The sequence below is a fragment of the Brachycentrus maculatus genome, unplaced genomic scaffold (genome assembly GCF_059751285.1).
Source record: "Brachycentrus maculatus isolate JH-2025_06_01 unplaced genomic scaffold, ASM5975128v1 h1tg000185l, whole genome shotgun sequence".
Taxonomy (NCBI): domain Eukaryota; kingdom Metazoa; phylum Arthropoda; class Insecta; order Trichoptera; family Brachycentridae; genus Brachycentrus; species Brachycentrus maculatus.
Window position 1 is genome coordinate 347076 of NW_028280936.1, and position 16327 is coordinate 363402.

A 16327-nucleotide genomic window follows, 5' to 3' on the forward strand; every position below is an offset into this window, starting at 1 on the left:
TGTTGGACGGTGTGATTTTATCATTCATTATAAGGTTTTTATTGATATCTAAAATAGATAAATTAGTCTATTGAAATAGGAATATGGATGTCTGACCATTTAAAGTATTATATTTACAACAACATTCATAACGTTCACTTTTCAAACTACAACCTTCAAATGTAAAAATATTAATTGTAAAAAACCTACATATGTTTTTTTTTTACTATTCATATTTTTAATTTACGTTTTTTACAGTTGTGATAAATAATATTCAGGAAATTGATTTATTTTAAGGAGACCCACCAAGTCAGCTGATGTGGTTTGTCAGCGATATTATTATTTCCGATTATTATTTACAAATAACAGCTAAATTAAAATAAAATAAAATTAGCTGTATGAAGAAAGAAATACAAAGAAATAATAAAACGATTTTTTACTTCATTTGAGATAAAATAGAATAAACTTTTTAATATTATCAAGCAAAAGTAAAAGAAGTTATTCTAAAGTAATATAATATCCGGAGAACGTTATGCAAAAAAAACTTTTAACGAGGTAACTTTTTTGATGAAATTAGAAATAATAAGTCTTCTATGACAATGGTAGTCTTACCGTTAACGCAGATAAGCCGTGAGCTTCCGGATCTAGAGATAAAACTTTTTTATACAAATAAAAAAGATTATTCTGGTATTCCTCAACAAAAATTTTTTCAAATTAAGCCACTTCATACGTGATTTTAAAAATCTAGCTTGTATAGGGATCAAGATTCAAGAGAAATGCGTCAAAAACCAAAGAGTGATATAACGCTCCATGATCAGCATCAGTTTCAAATCAAAAATATGAAGGAGAAAAATGTTCATAACATTGCGTCAATAATGATTAAAGAAAACACTTCGTTTTTTACCACTTGAGTTTTAGTATAGACAACATGTTTCAGAAGTTAAACTTCCATCATTCAGGTCTGTATAGTAACTAAAATATAAAATATAAAATTGTTCTATAAATAAGGAGAGGGGAAAGTAAGGGGAAGGGGTTAGTCAAGGGACGGAGTTTGAAAACAAAGGAAAAATGGAAAGCAAAGGTGAAGAATTTTGAAACAATATATTATTCAATGAATTATTATTAGAATTTCGATTTTTTTGGATTTCTATATTTTCAAGATAATTCATAATTTTGCCTTTATAGGGAACAAGGTGTAATAATTTTAATTTATGAGAATGAAATGAGTGATTAGTATCTATTATGTGATTTGCAATATCTATTTGATGTAGTCTATAATAAAACTCAAGTGGTAAAAAACTAAGAGTTTTCTTTAATCATTGTAACATGTTTTACCACAAAGTTAATGCCGAAACAATAAATGAAATATTGCGTCAATAGGTGTTCGGAGAGGATAGCAGACATGAGATAAAATTTCCGATGTTATGACTCACCGCACTGACCAGCTAATATTGCCAATATGGCGGAAGAAGAGGTTGAGGTAGTCCTGGAATCACAAGAAGCGGCAGGCACTGATAAGAATTTTTGACAACTCAACATAGTTGAAGAAGAATTTAGAAAAGAAGAATTTATAAAAGGTATTTACAGGACTTACAACCTGTCAAAGGCACTGATAAAGAGCTTCACCTAGCAATTGGTGAATACTGCCTGACAGAGAGGGATATCCTAATATGTATTTAATACTTTGCACCGTCTTTGTTAGACTCTTTTTTTACTTTAAATTTTTTTTAAACACCATTAAAATGCCTAAAAATAAATAATAATATCAGAACAAAGAATCAAACAAGGACTTCTTTAAAATAAGTCATTCTTCAATTAGGTTTTATTCGATCCCTTAAAGCTAATCATGCCAAGGACAAATTGAAAACCCCGTAAAAATGTCACAGAATTCAAAAGGAAAAAGCACGGGCGTTAAAATTAAATAACGATTTCCTTAAAATAACTCGTTGTTTTACCTGAAAATATATACATAAACCGAGAAAAAGTGACGAATACCATTTCAATCGGGCAACAGAAATAATAGCAGTAAACTATTAATCCCATATCTAATATTGAGTATAACTACTACTACTACCATCACGCCGTTTCCCCGCAGGGGTAGGCAGAGAGGATGGAACGCCACACTCTTCTGTCCTGACATAAACTCCTCGCCTCCTTCACATCTATACATCTAGTCATACATGCCCTCCGATTACGCAGACTTTTGACACCTCCAGATTTTAGGTTCTGATTGATCTGATCGTGCCAAGTCTTTTTCGGTCGTCCGCGTTCTGTTTTTCCTCTCACATTCGCCACATATATTTTCTTAGTCATTCTCTCGTTATCCATTCGCTCCACAGGTCCATACCACCGCAAAGAATTCTTCATTATCTTTTCAATTATTCCTCGTTCAGCCTTACATTCCTTTCTTATATCGTCGTTTTTAGTTCTGTCATACAATGATTTTCCACACATTCGTCTGAGGGAGCGCATATTGGGTATAATAACAAGGAAAATTATTAATAACGTTCATCCTCTAATCGACCATTTCATTATTAAAAATTAAATGACGTCGTCAAAAGAAAGTCCTATGTTCAACAATTAATATTCATTACGCTTAATTGAAATTAGTACTTATTACGTATCTAATGGGTTTTATTTATCTCAGTTTAAAACTTCGCCGTAATGTTTCATTCAAACAAACCTAATTTTACATTAATTATTTTGTCTTTCGTTCTTGCAATTTTCATTCCCTTAAGAAGTTTTTTGGATTCCTACGGCAGAACAAAGTTTTACCCACAAAAGCAAACTTTCTTCGAATTACTTAACTGCCAAAGCAAGTACACACTCGGCCGAGTAAACAATTATTAGGCTCCAACTTTTTAATATACCGTAAAATGAAACTTTGTAATATATTTTTTTCGGTACCATTACTTTTACTCGTTGTTCTGATTAATTTTGATAGAATTGGAACGGAGAGGCAAGTATCGGAAAGTAATTGAAATGGCTATTTCTACTCTTCTTTTTATAAATAGGCAATGATAATGTGCAGTGAACTGTACTGTAACCAATGTATATATTGCAATCATTCCAGTTTTTTTTTGTCTCACAGTTAATTTATTTTCCTTTATATTGTAAAATACTCCTTTTTTCAAAATAAAACATATAATCTTTCAGTATTTTAATCCTGTAGCAGCAGGTGTGCATCTAAAAAAATATTAGTGTAAATATAAAAAATGTGTTCCTTACTTTCTTATTTAAGAAGTGTCCACTTGTAAAAATGGGTGTGACAGAGAAAACTAATATGACGATATTACGTCAGTTTTGAGAAGGACTTGATAAACTCGTGAGGACATGCATGAATGTGAAAGAGGGGAATAATGTTTACAAAAAAAATGTGTAGCGTGCTATTTTCACCACCTACTACTGCGGGGAAGCGGCGTGATTATTCGTTAGTTACTTACGTAATACTTTCATTTTTCAAACTTCACACGATTTTTTCCAAATAATCTTTACTATAAAAATGTCAATGCTCTTTTGTTCACCAACTTAAATTTCCTTAAGTCATTTACCGATAACTATGAAATTGTGTCACAATGTTGCGTTTAAATACGCACACTTTGATATGCACATTTTTTTCTATTTAACTAGACTGAGCCACAGCATCGCGTGGCCATGTATAACTAGTGCACAATATAATGATAATCATCCCAAAACTTCATAGAGGTTTTTCAGGAGGAGAAAAATAACTTTGTCGTGAGTCGTTTACATCAATAGAAAATATAAAAACTAACTTGTTTTTGAAGAAGAAATAATCGTGAAATTTAAAAGTACAATAGATATAAAACGGCCGCTCAATACTGAAATATTCGGTGAATTGAAATAAAACGGAACCTTCCCAGAATATTTTTTCTCTGTAAAAGTTAAATAAATGTTAACAATGGCTGCTCATATTTTATTGCTTCAAAGATAAAATTTCTTACAATTTTCGTACACAGCCATAAGTTCACTATGGCAGCCCAAAACACGCGATTCTTTAATTTTATCCGTTGACAAACGCGCGTCCCGCTGGCCCGCGAAATCGGATTATGTATTTTTCAATCGATGAAATTTCATAACCGGAGAACACCGGTGTTATTTCGGGGTTCATCCTCCCCCTCTCGGCCCCGCTGTGAACGCTTGATTTATTTCCCCGAATAAAAATTGTGAAATATGAAGCACTTCACCCTCAAGCAGCCCCTCATTGCCGACCACCCTACGCGGGACACTAGTAACCGAAAATTCCGCGGTACTTTTAATTGATAAAATTTATTTAATTTAAACGTTTATTTGTTATAAAGAGAGGTTTTTGTATTATTTTTGTCATCTCATCAAAGATGAAGAAGAATATGGAAGTCTGGGCATTTACGGGGCTGACGACCGTCATAGGCTGGTTTTTAGTGACCACTTTACACACGTGTAACATTCACCAATTCTACGCATTATTGACAACCATACTACTCAAATTCTTGGAAGTTCTATATATTCATATTCGATCATATTTCATAAGTTCTATATATATGAACCAATTTTGAAACATTGTTCTTGAATCACTAGAACTTCACTAGAGACATCCATTGGTGAGATGTAAAGAAGCTTTTTATTTGGACACACTCAAAATGTTGTAAAGAGGTTTTTGTGTTCTTATTATAATCTTCACTGCTGGGGGTATCTGCACCGTATCTGCATCCAATGGTGTATAGGGCACTATATAAAATTGGTCCAATGTTAAGTTGACCCATCGATCAGTCCAGGATGATAGCAAATAAATATCAGAGTAAAAAAGCAATTATGAGTAGGTATATTTACTTCGTTAGATTTAAGTTTTTACTGACATTTCTTGGTAGAACTGCATTTTATATTAAAAAAAAATAAGTTTATAGTTTTCCCGCATTTATTTTATGTAACCATCGCGGGCACCGTCATTACCGACATCATCAGACTGGTGATGATGTCAGTACCGGTCTGATGATGTCGGTAACGACGAAACCCGGTCACTGGTCAAATAAATAAATGTGGGAAAAAATAGTTGTTATTTTACAATATATTTATTTTGATCCCCTTGATAATCGAACCCGAAGTCTCCAGCATGGTAGCTAAACGCACTTACCATGATACTATGGAGGCGCGCTTTTATGATTTATCATAATATAAAGTAGGACTTTATATTTTATTTCATAAATATTCATATTTTATACTATCAATTGAAATTAAAATCAAGTTGTGTTAGGTGGATCGAGCCAAGAAATTCTAATACAGAGTCAACGATATAAAACACTGGGTAGCAACATAATTAACGATTAGAAAAACGAAAAAAATAACTAAAAGAGAACTTACCTTTATTTTCATTAGCTCATCAGAATAACGCAAATTTATTAGGTTCATCCCTCAAAGGACTCGTCCATATTAGCTTACACAAGCTTGTGCGAGTACGGCTTTTCTACCCCGGGTAACCATGCTATTGCTACCATTCTCATTTTGATACTTTTTTCATCCTCCATTTCGTTTTCTTTCTAGTAATGTCGTTCACCCTGAGTTCTTCACTTATGTCATCCTTTTAATATCAATATCATCCCACTGCATCCTAGAAGTAAGAATGCAGGAAAATACTTTGTCTTCACATATGTATTTATTTATTTGGTCATAGAGAAATTAATATAATTTATGTATTATTGATGATCAAGTAAGCATTGGGACAAAACAATGCGGTGCCTTTTGCACCATTGAATAATAAATTCATATTTAAGACATTTTTTTAAATGTTTATATTGCAGCACACTTCAAACATACTGCGATATACATATGTATTAAAAACTTTAAAACTTCCATAAACCTGCAAATCTGATGATCAAATTTCCTTTCATGGATGTTTTGATAAGATAAAAATCTATCACGTATTATTAATACAAAATTAAATTATTAAAAATTCAAACAACATTAACAAGGAGTATGTTTTAAAATTTGCAAAATCCATCTCGATTTTTCGTTTATGAATATTTTCGATTAACGAAAACCGATTATGATTGTTGGAAATTCCACCATCCATGTTGAATTCGGTGGAAGTAAACGTAAATATTTGAATAATCAGTTTCTTTGTCGGCGCCTGCCGGCATCTTCTCTATAGTACCTACTAAAATTTTATGAAATTTGTTAAGCAACCATGACACTTGTATTTCAACGTCAAACGGGTCGTGTTTAAGGTCCGTAATTTAAAAATTCTAATTTCTAAAAAGGAAGGTGGTCCCCCCCGTCCGCTCCTGTGGGTATTGCGTGGAATGGGACCTGCCACCTAGAGCAGATGAGGGCCCCGGCAATGTCACTTCATTTAATCTCGCGGTATTTTTAACCAAAATTTTGATTAATACAGTCGTGATGTTGAAGGCCACTTAGCTTCTCTCCGAGAGAGTGTTTTGATCTATTATTTTTATTTTTTGCAAATTAAAATTTTTATAAATTTCTTCTGAAAAATTTATTATCGTTACCGGTCGCTATGCCATAAATTCAGCGACCATTTTTGTTTTTCTTTTGAACAATGAACGCTAATAATTGGAGTCTGCGATTAATTACGTAAAAAATGGACTGACTGTGTATTTCGAATTTATTTTTAAAACCTTTCTGTAGGTACCGTCATGCTTTTTGGTGAAATATAAAACAAGGAAATCAATTTATGGGACTTGATAATAAAATAAATGTTCAAATACGAGTATAAATAAGCTAAACAGAAATTAAGAAATAATTGTCATTAAAACAACGTATGTGATTGAACAAATCTACATGAACGCTCGAAAACACATGTCAAAATAGATTTAGCGGTATTTACCAAGTGAAACTTAAATTAAAAGTGGATAGATATTATTACCACAAATAAAATAAAACTTAAATTAAAAATGGATAAAATCATATAACCTGATTAATTATCTGTAACTGTAACATGTAACATCAACTGATACTATATAAATGACTGCCCAATCAATTTATGAAATTTAAAAAAATGTTTTTTTTAAATACTTCTGATTTTAATTGTATATAGTAATAATAATAAAAATATACTAAATTTGGCCATTTTTGTAAAATACTACCTCACAAGCGTTACCAATAAACCTACAAGAACAAATTAAATGATACACGTTTAATAAATGTCATCCTTCCAATATCTCTGGTAATCCTACAAATCTATATCATAAAGAAATAAATCGTTTTTTGTCCAGTCGCCCCGATATGCATCAAGGGCGGCGCGGGGGTGATGGCGGTGGGCGCGGCGCGCGGGGAGAGGGTGCTGGTCCTGTGTGACGTGGACGCCGATCCTCCAGCTAGGGCGTTCAAGTGGAAGTTCAACAACTCGGGCGAGACGCTGGACGTCGGAGCCGATCGCTTCACCTCCAACGGCAGCGCCAGTATACTCAGGTAATTTGCTACTTGATCCCTTCTGCGTCACCTCGATCGGACTTTGCAATGTTATGAGTTTTATTTTATTGTTATATCATTTTTAGTGCCAAAAGGGTTGAACATTGAACGTCTCATTACAATATATCGTAGTCATAGAGGAGAAAGTGACCAAGTGCATTTTTTACAATAACGTGATCATTGACTATTTGATATCTTACTAGCTTAATATTGCCCTGAAAACAATCCCAAAGGATTTCAAACTTGGAAGTATAATAAATTGACTTGGTAAAAATGACTAACTGCATTGATGTTTATTTTCTTGCCTAGCAAAAGTGACTTAAATGGCCCTCCTGAACATTTTACGTTTTGTTAGTTGGTCACTTTCTCCTGTACGACTACGATATAAGGTGGCACGAAATTCATGACCCTATCCGAAGATGTTATAATTTTTGCAAATGGCGTCGTACCTCAATCATATTTGACATTTGTGAACTAGACAGCTGCAGTATGTAAACAGATTGATAAATCACCGTTCAATCAATCAAAAAGATTGAATATCATTTTTTCCACAAAACAGAAAAAAAAATCATGTTTCATATCGATGTGTATTATACGTAACTTGTTTTTTCCTCGTTAACATCGAGACCGAGTCTTTTGTTAATGAATATTTAACTTATGTATGTATTTATATATATAAATAAAAATAAAACCCTTATCCGCACCCCAATGGTGCATAGGGCACTGTTTCATATAAACGCAGTGTTATCTTGATCGTTTACACATGAAGGAAAGGTGATCAGCCCTCCGCTTCAGGTACCAGTCCAGGGTAATATTGAATAAATATGACAGTGAAAAAATCACTTATATTTATTTTACCCCTCTTGGGAATCGAACCCGGGACCACCAGAACGGTAGCCGAGCGTGCTGACCATTACACTACGGAGGCGGACAAAAGATTTTTATTTATATATATATATATATATATATATATATATATATATATATATATATATATATATATATATATACATATATATATATATATATATATATATATATATATATATATATATATATATATATATATATATATATATATATATATATATAAATATATATATATATATGTATATATATATATATATATATATATATATATATATATATTTATATATATATATATATATATATATATATATATATATATATATATATATATATATATATATATATATATATATATATAGATATATGAGCGAATCATATGAAACGACATTACAATTTGGCTAGCTGAAGTGATCATTTTATACATTTGTGTAACGTTCATCATTCTGTCCGTAATCATACATCCATTTTGCATATATTTTACATAAACAATTTCAAAATAAACAATTTCAAAAGTATGTGAAGTCAATAAATTCAAATTTATTTGTCAAATGCTTTATCAATTCTGAAGAAAAAGTACACAATAAATACGTATATTGGAATTCTCAACATTTATACAACACAAATAATATGAAATTTAATTTGTCGGCTGATTGAGTATTGAAAATCCAAAATGGTTTTCTTTTTAAAAGCCAATTCGATACAGACTCTTTTATCGTCGCTTTTCACAAATGTTTCGCTTATTTTACTTTCCATTTAAGCGAATTCGAAATACACGTTGATTTTTTTATACGAAATAAAATGTTTAGCCTTTTTTATATTTCAAAAGTGGCGTGTGTATTTCGTTTCATATTTGATAAATTGAGAATTTCGTTGGCTTTATTTTCCAATCAAGTTATGGGAACGTGAGCGGAGTTCTTAAGGGGGTTTTGTTTCAGGTATACTCCCGTCACGGACTTGGATTTCGGGACCTTGTCTTGCACGGCGATCAATGACGTGGGACACCAAGTGGTTCCCTGCATCTTCCAGATTGTAGCGGCAGGTGAGATATGAAACACACTTTTCTTACTTTTTTGTTGCCTTTACACGTACTGGTTTAACCGCACGACTATTGCTGTGCAAGCATCGGTAGGGTCAAGCCGCACGAAAGGTTGTATGCTCGGTACGAAAATAATTAAAAATATTGCTACAGGCTTGACCGCAGAACAAGGTGTGCGTACGTCATTTTTAAGGCCCGATTTACATTAAATCGCTACTTAATACTCTTTCAATCCAGGTAACATTTGACGTAATTGATTTTTTTGCTTAAAACGCCGTTTTTGTGAAGAAAATTAAGTTTTTTTTTTATTCATAAATAGTTTTAAGAAGAGATATTGAAGGTTAAGAGTATTTAAAAAAAATTCCAAATATCTTTTTTAAAAAGCCAAGTTCCAATTTTATTCTTAAAAATATGTGCGCAGAAACACGTTTGACCCCTAGCGCGGCCGGCCTCTGATTTTGAACGTTAGAGATCTCAGCCTAAATAACACGCGCTTTCTTGTGTCATGCGCACTATTCATAGTCGTTCCATGGCAAAAGGCATACGTCTTTTACCAAAAGTCCCCTGAAAACAAAATGATAATTACCATTTTGCGTAAGTATTCAACTGCGTAAATTATGAGTGAAATCATCATAAAAAATAAACACTGTTAAATTTCTAAATAAATATTAATTCATTTCGCGCTAATGGCTTTTAGCATCATTTATCATTTTCTACACAAACCTGCGTACTGTGTTTAATGATTCCAGTTAAGTCCCCCAACAGGTATGTAGCAGTTTATTTATACATATAATTAAATTATATTTCGAGTTTTTGCGTTTGAATTTTTAGGACGCCAATGTGATTACATAAGTTACGTGGAAAAATATAAAACATAAATTATGAATTTAAAATATCATGCAGTTATTTTAAATTAATTATTAATGTTTGATCTTTTTCCACGTGACTTCTGTAATCTCATTGGCGTCCTAAAAATACGTCCAAATACTATTTGTAAACAGTGAAATTGATACACCGGGTAGGTTTAAGTAGCCAATAATAAATTACGCTTAAAGTCATTGGTTTAAAAAATCTCTAAATGGGAGGGCTAAATTGTATTAAATCTCATTGTAGTATGTTGTGAGATATTTCCTGGGATTTTTTTATCGAGACATCTGAAAAGATCTCGGTGTAAATAGAGTGAATATAATTTCAATTAATTTTATTCAGCTCGAACAATGGCCTTCTTTCGTTATTTCGTAAATAAATCATTTTTATTTTCTTTCCCCATTGTACTTGTACTTTAAAGACCTCGGCATTAAATAAATGTATAGCCCAGTAATTTTGCACAATACATAATTTAAAAATAGAATGTCCAAAGCACCGCATCCACTCGGCGCGTCCATTACGATCACAATGCCGTAGTTGGCAAATGGCGCATATTTGGAAAAAGCTTTGGTAAGCTAATGAGCGCCGTATTTGCGTGCTTTTGTGGGATCCGGCGTTATTTTTCAATATTTTAAATACTGCGCTCAACACTTATAATCCTTAATTGCCCGCGCAATAATAATTGCACATCCGTTGTCTGCTGGGTGTGTTCTGCCAATAGTTCTGTAATTCCGCCCGGAATATACACCGCAAACGTTTTATGTTCGATAGCGGTAATAGTTTACGGTTATTAGCGTGATAGCGTAACGTTCCATATTGCATTATTACTTCCGACTTGTTTTATTCCGCTGAAATAGACGAAACATCGATTTAAACATTACTTCGAATATCCCTTTTTTTAATTAAAATCCTGAATTTTGATTAAAAACCCGGTTAAAACCACATTATGAACTGTTCATTTTTGTATGAGTTTTTTCCATATAGCGAACGATTAGCGAAATGATGGAAATAACGTAATAAATTCCAATTTAGATTTAATTTCTCGTCGATCGTGGAAAAATTCAAAGGAATTCTCAACATGTTTATTTCTACGGTATTTAATTAAATTTAACATTACACTATTATCCATTTTGTACCTCATAGCTTATATACTATAAAAAGAACGCTTTTTAGATAAGGCAGTCTTGAAATCGACGTCTCTATGTAATATGTGATTTCAAATAAATTTAATTTTACTATTTAAAAACTAAATACAATTACATTCTATGTTTTGTTTCTTTATTTCTAAATAGGACGACCACAGCCTTTGACGAACTGTTCTCTCAGCAACAATACTGGCGAAGTATCTTGTGAACCAGGATACGATGGAGGTTTACCACAGTTCTTCGTCCTGGAGGTCTATAGCGGATCAAATCCCCATTCTATGTAAGTCAGATACCCATTTCCATATAACTGTTATATTTATTTAAAGTTTAAACCAAACGCTTCTCATCCAAAAATGATGCGAGATTTTATACAAGCAGTTTAGAAACCAATTATCCCCTCGTGTCACATGCATCAGTGTGTGAAGGAAGTTGGTATCGTTCACTCCTCTGCATGCCAGAAAGCTTTAGAGTGCTTTCGTGTTACGTATTTTCATTACACTTCTCTCGACCTCGAGTAAATACTTGTACTATAGTTTCTGGTTGTAACAGATGATAATATTTAAGTCGGTTACAAAAGTTCTAAATGTCAGTTCACAATATTTCAAGTAAAAATAAAAACGTACATGGATGATAAATACAGACATTTTCTTTTTACAAAAAAAAAATCTGAGTTGATTGTATTTTTTAGGGTTTTGTAAATACTAACGTAAAATAATAAAATAAATCGTCAGATAAAACTTTATTAATAGTATCGTTAACTTATACATAAAACAAGAGAGTTCTCACGAAAGTAAAAATAACAATAAGAAATTTGGCTTTGCCTTTCCTTAATTTTCGTAATCATAAAATTATACATGGTGAACGAAAAATATTATGAGGTTATTAATATATATATTTTTTTGCGCCCAATAATAGGATATAAAAATAATTTTTAAAATCTTTAATGCATTAAGAATATTCACATTGCAAATACCTACTGAATATATGCACTCTTCGTAAAGCGACATATATATTTTATAACGCATTTGTTTATATAATCGAATAACAAAAAAAGTCTGTCGTAAAAGTAGAATATGTACTACATATATCTATCCTCTCAGTTCACTGGATCTTGAAACTAAACGGTGGGACCAAAACTTTAAATGTTGTTTTCCACAAAGAAACTCGCCTCGCTTCCAGGATATGAAATTAAAAAAAGCAACATCGGAGAATCTTTCTCCAACGCTCGATGATTGCGTATATATTTTGAACCCTAAGCCCATTTCCTAACTTTATTTCTTTTCAAAGTAAGCATAAGAGTTAATAAAATTACTTTAAAATACTCTCAAACTAAAATAAAAATTCAAAAAATGTTAAAAATTAAAATTATGATTTTATCAAAAAAACAAAGTAGAACAAATAAAAACTGAAATAATTTAGTTCAATTTTAACAACAAAAAAAAATTCCTTTTATTTAATTTTTCTTGCAGTAAATGTCACTAAATATCACGCATATTACACATTTTCAAACGTTGTAAATCTTTAAGAGCAAGACTAGCAATTGAATGAGTTCTTACATATACTAGGTTTAAATAAAGTAAAAGTCACATATTAAAAAAAATAATAGAAAAATAACAAAAAGATGGAAAAATTACATTTTAGACACGTTCATGAGTATGTTTATTACAAACAAATATATTCAGAGTATAGCATAACAACTATGGTCCTATTTCGAAAATAATATTTTTTTTATTGAATAAAGATTAAATAAAGATTTTATATTATTATTATTCACATACATATGTATATTATGAGTTGGATCGTTTTTAATTTACAAAATTTTCCAGCCACCCTGTGTATATATTATATTTCATGCTGTACAGAATGTGCCTTCAGTACTTGAATAAAAAAATATTGTAACAAAATGGCGCTACTTAAAAGTTTCCTTTCCAGTTCATCACAAACTTAGTTAAGTATTTTATAACGGAATACTTGACGAGTTGGACCCGTGTCATGACCTTTCTAATAATTTAACCCCCATCTTTGGGTTAAGTGAATTTAGTCGAACTTCGACCTTCGACAGGTAAGCCAGACGTTCAAACAAAACAATCACAAATCATATTCCTTTTTACAAAGTTTACGGCGAAGCTTTTCTTAAGTTTTTGGTTTTCAAAAAATACCTCCTTAGATTTTGAATAAAAACAAGTTTATGTAAAATATATAATTTTATTTAAGAATTTTTTTTTTTTGACATCTCATCAAAGATGAAGAAGAATATGGAAGTCTGGACATTTACGGGGCTGACAACCGTCATAGGTTGGTTTAAGTGATCACTTTACACACGTGTAACATTCACCAATTCTACCCATTATTGACAACCACACTACTCAAATTCTCTAGTGAAGTTCTAGTGATTCAAGAACAAGGTTTCTAAATTTGTTCATATATATAGAACTTCCAAGAATTTGAGTAGTGTGGTTGTCAATAATGGGTAGAATTGGTGAATTTTACACGTGTGTAAAGTGATCACTTAAACCAGCCTATGACGGTCGTCATCCCCGTGAATGCCCAGACTTCCATATTCTTCTTCATCTTTGATGAGATGTCAAAAAATAATATGAAAATAACTCCTGTAATTGGAGATAATCCAGATTTTTTGAACAAGTATTTGGACACACTTAAAATGTTGAAAAAAAAATCTTAAATTTTAATTTTAATTTAAATTTAAGAAGTAAAAAATAATAATCTTAAGTTGAAATGTTAACTTCAATTTTTCAATAGGATTTACTATCGAGATTGTCGAAACGCCATCAACCATCAGGATCACATGATACTAGGTGCATTCGGTCGAGAGTTCGATTTCCGCAAAAGAAATTAAAAATCAAAATACGAGAACGTTGTATAAAACGTATAGATATCTCAACACACGCGATCTTCGAGTATTTTGTTAAATGAAGGGAATATGGAAGTATAAGTTTACGACTTGTTTTTAGCTGACCCGAATAATTACTTTATGTACATGTGTGTCATACACTATTTTACCCATTATTGAACATCCATATGGATTTGGAAGTAATAAACGAGATGCTTTGCTTTCTGGGTATTTCTATATCTTTCCTATCTGCAGACAGATTTTCAATAAACGTTTTTTTATGAACAACATTTTGAGTGTGTCCAAATACTTGTTCACAAAATCTGGATTATCTCCAATTACAGGAGTTATTTTCATATTATTTTTTGACATCTCATCAAAGATGAAGAAGAATATGGAAGTCTGGGCATTTACGGGAAAACTAATAAAAGGGTTTCTGCTCAATAAAAAGCTTCTTTTCATCTCACCAATAGATGTCTCTAGTGAAGTTCTAGTGATTCAAGAATAATGTTTCAAAATTGGTTTATATATTTATAGAACTTCCATTAATTTGAGAAGTGTGGTTGTGAATAATGGGTAGAATTGGTGAATGTTACACGTGTGTAAAGTGATCACTAAAACCAACTTATAACGGTCGTCAGCCCTGTAAATGCTAAGACTTCCATGTTCTTCTTCGTCTTTGGTGAGATGTCAAAAAAGAATATATTATTTTTATAAGACCGTTTTCAAAAATCTTAGTATAACTATAAACTTAAATTATGATACTGACAAAATTTTACACTTTTATAAATAAAATACAACTTTCAGCGTTTGCATATCGGATAAATAAATAAAATTGTAAATTTTCGTTTATTCAAAATTTTAAATCTACTGCAGTTATTCACCGATTTGATTAGACACAACGTCGCATTCAAATACGCTTGTGTTTTTAAATACCGTTGACAGTTACTTTGTGTTTTTAAATACCTTTACTGCAGTGGCAGCTCAATCTGTTGAACGTAAGCAACTGTTAAAATGTTGTGCTTTCTATCTTCTTTCATTTCCATTTAACCACGGTGAGCAACAGCAAAGCGTGGCCGGGTACAGCTAGTAAATTATTAATGTATGATTACATAAGTGCCTTTATAAATCTCAGATTTTACTTTTTAATCAGTTAAGTTTTTGAATAGCTCCGGGCATTATTAATACAGACTTTTTACTCATTCTCCTTGTAAAATAAAAATAAAAACTTGACGGCTACAGACTTTGAATGCTCCCTATGGGGCCCATTGTAGCATAAATGAAAATGTTTCCATACCATAAATTGAGCAAGGTTGCTGCTCGAATCGCGATTAAAGCAAGTTCATGCCGAAAGCAACCATGTATTATGTTGTACGTTTTGCAAATAAATATGGTATCTCCGCAGAATGCAAATATAACGTGTATCTTTACATCGCTTCGGTATAAATTTTCCCTGAAACCATACCAAGTGGATTAGAAGAACATACTAGCTATACCGGTAGCGTAACTTCGGTATCAACATAAACATCCCTACTAACTAAAGTAACGGCAAAACATGTGCGAACACCCGAATGCTCTGGAGGAAATCGATGTCCCCTTTCCAGATCCATTTGTTTTATTTAAACGTTTTCACAGCAGTTTCTACTCGGAGGAAAATAAGCATACCCACGTTCATGTAATATTTATTTATTTATTTACTTCTTCTTTCTGTGCCACTTCTAACAAAGATCGGCGATCATCATGGCTATCTTCAATTTTGATGCTGCAGTTCGGAACAGAGATTTGGTGCTTCTGCCAAACCATCGTCTTATTTACTGTCTATTATTTACTGCCGTAACCAATTTATACAACATGACAAAATATGAATGATTAGTATATGTAAGGTATACATTCATTCTCCATTCTTCAAACCATCATCCGCACCCGATGGTGCATAGGGCACTGCATCATATAAACGCAGTATTATCTTGATCGTTAACACATCTGCTTCAGGTACCGGTTTAGGGTAACATTGAAAAATGTAAGAGTGATTAAATCTTACATTTATTTAACTCTTATCATCCTGGGAATCGAACCCGGGACTTCCAGTACGGTAACCGAGCGCACTAACCATGTATGTAAGATATACATAGTAAATACAAATTCAAAATTTTAAGA

General features: G+C 32.0%; 1 protein-coding gene across 1 annotated transcript in view; it reads left to right on the forward strand.

Annotated features, from left to right (window-relative positions):
- Nucleotides 1-16327, forward strand: part of LOC148307899 (neural cell adhesion molecule 2-like) — a 151345-nt gene that overhangs the window by 96689 nt on the left and 38329 nt on the right. The window contains exons 10-12 of the mRNA XM_088262593.1: nucleotides 7206-7401; nucleotides 9207-9310; nucleotides 11467-11599. Of these exons, the coding sequence (XP_088118719.1) occupies nucleotides 7206-7401; nucleotides 9207-9310; nucleotides 11467-11599 (433 nt within the window). The remainder of the gene's footprint in view (nucleotides 1-7205; nucleotides 7402-9206; nucleotides 9311-11466; nucleotides 11600-16327) is intronic.